We start from the raw sequence: 7621 nt of genomic DNA on the forward strand, positions 1-7621 counted from the left end.
TATCTCAGCTTTTCAGTGGCAGGGCCTTTAAAAGAAACACCCCATAAATAGTTTCAGCTCATGTTCTAACTATTCCTACATGGAAGAGCAGGAACAACCCTTGTGGAAGGGCCAAGAGTCCTACTCCGTGGAAGTGCTGGGTCATCTTTTCCCTAAGGTGACCTCATTTTCATCTTTAATAGTCAAAATATGGATTTAATTGATTAAAGTTTATCTCAGACCTATCTCTTTTCCATTTAAAACTCTGCATCCATTTATTTAAAGCTAAAATTGCCACAGAGAGAGTAATTTTTTTTCTGTTTTCCAGACACTTTTTCAGCTTTATGAATGGAAGGCAGATTTATATTTATTTAAAATGCCATTAGCAAGAAGACCAGATGGCAACACCTTCCCTGTCCATTCAGAATCAACACTTGTTCATGGGTGGATATGCTGGGAGTGAGAAATGAGAGATGGGAGAGCTCGGGGAGCTGAAGTCTTTTCCTTCTGTGGTGGGTGCTCTTGGTGATGTGTTGAAGTGAGGTGAGCACCCCCACCTTGACATGAGGACAACACCAAGGCCCCCTGTCTTATGAAATGATTTGAGAGGGACCAAACCCTCGTGGTGTGCAGGGATAACTGTGCGAGCTGTCATTACTGATGGAGGGCAGGCTGGGGAGATAAGGCATCTCATCTGAGAAAAGCTCATGAGTCAAGCAGGATTTGGGGAATTTCACAATTCCACCATCGTTGTGTGGTGTTTACTGTGACCTCTCTTCAGGCAGCCATTAATTGCTGCCTGATGAACCAAACCCAATAACATTAACAGACCTGCTAATTACCACGGAATGGAGATTAACTCCTCCAGAATGTATAAAGGAGAAGTCCCGTCACCCCCACCACAGGAGCTGAGGATCCTTCACTCTTTTTTCTCCTCCTCTTTTACAGACACCTGCTCTCTTGTTGCTTGTTAACGCTCTGAAAACGACACTATGAGCCATCATTTCTTCAGATTTGGGGATGGGAATTTCAGTTCTTCCTCTGCTCACTGTGGCACTCTGGGTGGTGGGAGAAGTTTACTTACTTTGAGCTATTGTGAAGACCCCAGAGGAGGGAGATACAGTGGTTATGGGTATGGCTACGGCAGCAGGAGTCTCTACAACCTCAGTGGGCTTAGGAATGTTTCTCCTGGTGCAGGTTATGGAGGAGAAGGAAGAGGAAGTGGGAGGTACCTGGGATTTGGTGGTGGGAGATATCTTGATAGGGGCTTGGGTAGAACAGGATATTTTATGGGATCATTTCAAGGTGGTGAGGGAGGGCTTGGTAGCACGTATAGAAGAAGCTCAGGCAGGGAGGTGCTTGGAGGGGGCCTTGGTAGAAGTGCCTTTGCTGAACAAGAGGGCTCAGGGCAGGCTGCTGTCAGCAGAGGCATCGAGGAGGTCCACGTCAACACCAGCCTGCTGAGGCCAATACAAGTAGAAGTTGACCCTGAGTTCCAGAGGGTGCGGTCAGATGAGAAGGAGCAGATTAAGGATCTTAACAACAAATTTGCATCATTCATCGATAAGGTGAGTCCCCGTTCTCTTTTTCACTTGTTATCTGGGAAAGGGGGAAGACAAGTGGTGCTGCTCTGCTTGGGTGAGGCATGGGGAGACCTTCACATTGCATCTGCTCCCCACAGAATCCCGGTGTTGGCTTCACAACCTTGTGCTGGGGTGAAAGTTCTGAAGTTCTGCGGCAAATGCTGCTGCAGGAACCACCTGTGGTTGGTCCTGGGATAAGTCTCTCTGTGTCATTGTTTGTGGCAGGACAATAACAATCTACTAGGATGTCACTGACACATTAACTCACTTCTCTTATGAGGACAACTGTTTCTGCATATTCTGTTGCCTGGGAATTGTTGGTGCTAGCAGGAAAAATGGGGGATGGACTTGGACATCCTTGATGTGTCTGTCTTTGTTCTTTTTTTCTCAAGAAAATCAAAGCACTGCATTTCTCCTAATTACAAAACAAATTACTTCTTTGCTTGGAGGTTCTGGCCTCTTTCAGGTGTCCCCTCATCTTTCTCCTTTACCTCTTCTGTGGTTTAGACTACAATAGCCTTCCACCTCTCTCTGCAATCTTGTCTTCTCTTTCCTTCCTACTCTCAAACACAGAGACAAAACAGCCAAAAAAACACTTCCATTCACATAGACCTGAGATGGGCCTCTGGTTGGGTGGTGGCAAGTGTCTTCACAAAGGGTGGAAGCTTGTGTTCTTGGTTACACTTCAGGGCTTCTTTTTTTTACCCTACAGAAAAGGTGTTAGTTACACTCAGTTAGATTCTGAAAGTGTCTTTGCCTCTTTATTATTAGTAGTAGTATTTTTTAAAAAAACTTTCTGGTTGTCAGCTCCCAGGTTATAATGTGTTCAGTGTCTCAGGTCAGGGGATGCCATCCCTCTCGTTTCCAAATACCAGCTCTGCATGTTACAGGTCCTTGTGACCTTCTTCTCTAAGGCAGGGTACATCTAGGAAGAGAATAGTCCTATGTGGTCTTCTGGGAGGGGGCTAACCCTTCTCATCTACTTGGAGGTCTTCAGAAACAGCTGAAGTCTCCCTCCACCCTAATCCTCCCCAAAACATTGTGCACTTAGGAGATAAAAAGCCAGCAAAGGTTTCACTGTCACCTTCGAGAAGCAGCAGTAAAATCACACCCTTCCTAGGCAACAGACTGGTAAAAATGAGGTGTCCTCCACTTTGGTCTGAGCTGTCTCATGTCTTGGCACCATGTTACTGTCGCTGGTCCCACCTGATGAAACCTCTAGATGTTTCTGCATCAGAAATGTTAGTTGGGGTTTGTTTTGCTGAAGGGACTGGTGCTGATGTGGGTGTTTTGCCCAGTGCTCGCCAGAGCCTCACATACTTTTCTGCTTCACATTTCAGGTTCAATGTCTTGAGCGGCAGAACCAGGCTCTGATGGCCAAATGGGAACTTCTGCAGGAAACTGCCCGACCAGAAGAGAGCAGGAACATCAACTCCTTCTTCCAGGCTTACATCAGCAGCCTGCAGAGGCAGCTCGAGATTCTCCAGAGCCAGAAGGAGCAGCTGGATCCAGAAGCCTACAATATGCTTCAGCTTGTTGAAGATTATAAAAAGAGGTGAATAATCACAAATCTGGGAAAAAGCATACTGGGATTTTCCAAGGCAATGCTAATCAAGGCTGGGGTGGCAGAGCTCAGCTTCACACCTTCAGGAGTTCTGTAACCATTATAGCTCTACTCCTCAGAACGTTTGTTATGGGACTTGACCATGACACTAGAAGAATAAAACAGCTTTGGTGAGGTAGAACCCAAAACAGTAAGAAGAAAGCCAAGGCCATGTAGATCTATCTCACTCTTCTCTCTTCCTGTTCTCCTTCCTGCCCTTCCTCCCCCAGGCAATGAGTAACCCAGAACTTCTTACTCCTGCTGGTAGTTGTGGAGTTGTGGTCAAATTGAGCACTGGGGTGAGTTGTGGGGTCAAGTTGAGAAGAATCATCACTTCTTCTGGCTTGGCTGCACTCAAAATATATGTCCAGAGCTTTAAAAAATGGGAAGTTTAATTCAGAATTACAAGGATGTCAGAGCTGATCTGTGTTAAGGCTTGCTGGATACTTGTCATAGCTCAAACCAGGACATGAATTTAGCAGAGTTTTGCAAAGGGTTTACAACTGCTCTTGCACTGCTAGAAATAGCAGTTAAAAAAAAATAAAAATTGATACATTTGCTGTTTGGATGATTCCCACCTGCCTGAAAAAAAGTCAGACAGGCAATGAACTACTGACCACTTTTCTCTGTTGCAACAGATTTGAGGATGAGATCAACAAGCGTGAGTCTAAAGAAGAGGAGTTTGTGGAGCTTAAAAAGGTGAAGTAATTTGAGACATGGGGCCAAACTGAAATCTCAGAAATAAAACAATAACTGCATGGTTGGAGAGGTTTTCATAAGCAGGGTCTTGCCTGAAGTTAATCTCCTCTAACTGAAGTAAATTAAAAACATTTTACTGCAAGACTGGAGAGAAATTATTTCCTCTAGGGACTGAATCAGTCCTTTGTAAGATGAGTATCTAAAAAATGTTGGTCTTTATTCATAGAATCATAGAATACCAGATTGGAAGGGACCTCAAGGATCATCTGGTCCAACCTTCCTAGGTAATAATGTAGTTTAAATGAGGTGGCCCAGTACTCTGTCAAGCTGAGTCTTAAAACTGTCCAGTGTAGGGGAACCCACCACTTCCCTTGGGAGATTATTCCAATGTCTGACTGTTCTCAGGGTGAACTCACTCACATTCACTCACTCACAGCTCAGTAAGACACTGTAATTGGAGGTTAAACAATGTCTGTAGATGGCCAAGGAGAATAGAAAATGTAGACAACTTTGTATTAGAAGAGTTAATGAAATCTATGTTTATACATAGTATTTACTCCAGGAACACATTTACTGTCAGGACTATTTGCTTATTTCCAAGTCATTCTTTTATTCTAGGAATTAAAAACTTCTCCTTTGTTATTGTTTTGCAAATGAAAGTTGAAATTCATGGGCCAGTGATTGACTCCAGGAATCGAGGCTTTAAATAAATGTACCAAGTCTCCCAAGAATTGTACATCAGTGGAGAGCTTGCCATCAAAGAAATACAAATATGCTTGTGGCTTTTTTACAGGAACTGGACAAAGCCTACATGGGGAAAATGGAGTTTGACATTCGGCTGGAAATCCTGAAGCAGGAACTTGAGTTCCTCAGATGCTTACAGGAAGCTGTGAGTATGTTTCTCAGATGGAAGTTCTTTCCTTTGGAGGTTCCCAAAAATTCCACCTGCACAGAACTTTGTAGAGTGGTGTGGAGAGTGGATCATCCTTGTCCTTTGATCTTGTAAAGTCCTTTTTCATCTGTGAGTGCCAAGGGGGTCTGGTGTGGCACCAAGTCTGGAAGAGACACTTGAAAATTAAAACTGGTGGTGGAACAATAGGATCTGGTAGGGAAGTTCCAGTGGGTAGTTGGCCAGAGGGGGCCATTTCTTTCTCCATAACACAACCTGCATGACTCATGTGGGCTATTAAAATCCCAAACCTTTTTATCCTTGCAGGAGCTGTCTCAGCTGCAAACAGTAGTTGGCAACACCAATGTTGTTCTGTCCATGGACAACACCAGAGAGCTAAACATGGATGGCATAATTGAAGAAGTCAGGCAGGAGTATGAGACAATTGCTCAGAGAAGCAAAGCTGAAATAGATGACATGTACCAGGGCAGGGTGAGTAGACATCAACTAGACAGAGAGGCAAGTGTGTCTGCTCAATGGACAAGAAACCAAAGATGTATTTTCTCTTCTCTCTGCATGTCAGTACCAGGACCTTCAGAACATGTGGGAGAATCAACGGGTGCAACTGAGGAACAGTTACCAGGAAATCCAGGAACTTGCCAGGCAGATCCAAAGACTACAATCAGAAATTGAAATTGCAAAGAAAAGGGTAAAGCTGATACTTTCCAACATGACAAAACTATTTAAGTCTCTTTGACCCAGGAACTCAGTGCAGTGGGCCAGCCTTTGGAGGCAAACCTAGAAATTATGCTTCCTCTTCAAAATGAGACATATTTACAGTTGTCTATACTGGGATTTAATGTGGGTTCATTTACCCAGCCCAGTGTTGTGTCTTTGGAGTTCTGTCATTGAGGCAGGTCTTTTAATTTCCAAGCACTGCCAAAAGGGTTTGAAAGTGTCAGTCCCACTGAAGGGCAATGGACTCATGCTGTTTGTGCCCCCTGCAGAATGCTGGCCTCCAAGAAACCATCCAGGATGCTGAGCAGCGTGGGAGCCTGGCTGTTGAAGATGGCCAGCAAAAGCTTCAGCAGCTGGAAAATGCCCTGCAGCAGGCCAACAATGATCTGACCAGCCTGCTTCATGACTATCAGGAGCTCCTGAGTGCAAAACTGGCCCTGGATATTGAAATTGCCATGTACAGATCTCTCCTTGAGGAGGAGGAGACCAGGTAGGTGTCAAATATTCATCCTGGAGAGAAGCACCTGCACAGTGAGTCCCATGACGGGGGGGTCTCATCAAAGCTGATCAATGTCTACAGGGGATGTCAGGAGGATGGGATCAGGCCCTTCTCAGCAGTGTCCAGTGACAGGACAAGGGGCAATGGGCACAAACTGGAGGATAGGAGGCTTAAGCGAAACTTAAGTCAAAACTTATTGTCTGTGAGAGTGACAGAGGCTTGACACAGGCTGCCCAGAGAGGTTGTGGATCTTCCTTCTCTGGAGACATTGCAAACCAGTCTGGTTGTGTTTCTGTGGGATCTACTGTAGGTGGCCCTGCTCTAGCAGGGGGGTTGGACTAGATGGTCTTCAGAGGTCTCTTCCAATCCTGATAACTCCATGACAACTCTATCTCCGGGATGAGGGGTGACCTCTTTCTGTCCCTGCCCCAGGCTGACTGTTATGTTGATGCTATATCTAAGTGTGGCTTTTCCTTCACAGGCTACAGGAAGGCTCACCAGCCACAATCTGTAAGTATCTCACCTTAACTTAAGAGGGGTGTTGCTATTTGTTGTCTGTGTTACCTGACACCTACCACCGGAACAACCTGTCTGAGCTCCTGTCCAAGTTTCCCAGGGAACTGAAGCAAAGGGAATTCACCTGTGAGTGTGCACGTGACTGTGTGCATATACATCAATAACCCATTGTTAAACTTTTGGCATTGGAAATTGCTAGCTAATTCCAACCAAATTTGTAGGAGTGGGAAGCACCTCACTTATTCAAAAGGTGTCTGTGGTTCCCATCAGAACTGAAGGAAAGAAAAAAAAATTAGGCCAAAAATCTGTGGAAATAGGAGATGAAATAAAAAGCAGGGAACCTGGACACTTGGCCTCCTTAAGGAAGGGCTTCATGTAAGGAGTAACATGTCCCTGGTGTTAAAGATAAGGTTGTAAAGTCAGAAGCATAGGAGAACACATGTCAAAAGGTCCATCCACGAGTGACAATCCTGGTTACCTCTGTTCAATGACATGAATATGTGACAAAACTAGGTATAATGAAGACCAGGCATAACCAGTTGTGTCACTTGTGCTTATAATAGTTTTGGGTGAAAAGAAAAAGGTGGTCAACATTTCAATTTCTTGCAGGTGTCATTGACCACAAGCCGAGTGCTACTGGAGTCTTTGGAGTAGGACCTGGAGGACTGAAGACTGGATCCAGCTCTATTGGAAGCAAGTCCATGTCAGGTGGAGGAGGAAGCTCAGGCAGTGGAGGCTCCATGTCTGGAGGTGGCCACTGCTCTGGAGGATGGGGATCCAGCTCTGGTGGAAGCAAGTCCATGTCAGGTGGAGGAGGAGGAAGCTCAGGCAGTGGAGGCTCCATGTCTGGACGTGGCCACAGCTCTGGTGGAAGCAAGTCCATGTCAGGTGGAGGAGGAGGAAGCTCAGGCAGTGGAGGCTCCATGTCTGGACGTGGCCACAGCTCTGGTGGTAGCAAGTCCATGTCAGGTGGAGGAGGAGGAAGCTCAGGCAGTGGAGGCTCCATGTCTGGACATGGTCACAGCTCTGGAGGATGGGGATCCAGCTCTGGGGGTAGCAAGTCCATGTCAGGTGGAGGAGGAGGAAGCTCAGGCAGTGGAGGCTCCATGTCTGGA

The 7621-nt window shown here is 45.7% G+C and overlaps 1 protein-coding gene across 1 annotated transcript in view; it reads left to right on the forward strand.

Annotated features, from left to right (window-relative positions):
- Window positions 1-1113: 1113 nt before the first annotated feature.
- The window catches only part of LOC104395966 (keratin, type II cytoskeletal 1-like), a 26045-nt gene continuing 19537 nt past the window's right edge, over window positions 1114-7621 (forward strand). Inside the window, exons 1-7 of the mRNA XM_010005734.1 lie at window positions 1114-1207; window positions 1387-1547; window positions 2903-3117; window positions 3804-3864; window positions 4658-4753; window positions 5081-5245; window positions 5337-5462. Of these exons, the coding sequence (XP_010004036.1) occupies window positions 1114-1207; window positions 1387-1547; window positions 2903-3117; window positions 3804-3864; window positions 4658-4753; window positions 5081-5245; window positions 5337-5462 (918 nt within the window). The remainder of the gene's footprint in view (window positions 1208-1386; window positions 1548-2902; window positions 3118-3803; window positions 3865-4657; window positions 4754-5080; window positions 5246-5336; window positions 5463-7621) is intronic.

Source organism: Chaetura pelagica, unplaced genomic scaffold, assembly GCF_000747805.2.
Source record: "Chaetura pelagica isolate M959 unplaced genomic scaffold, ChaPel_1.0 scaffold861, whole genome shotgun sequence".
Taxonomy (NCBI): Eukaryota; Metazoa; Chordata; class Aves; order Apodiformes; family Apodidae; genus Chaetura; species Chaetura pelagica.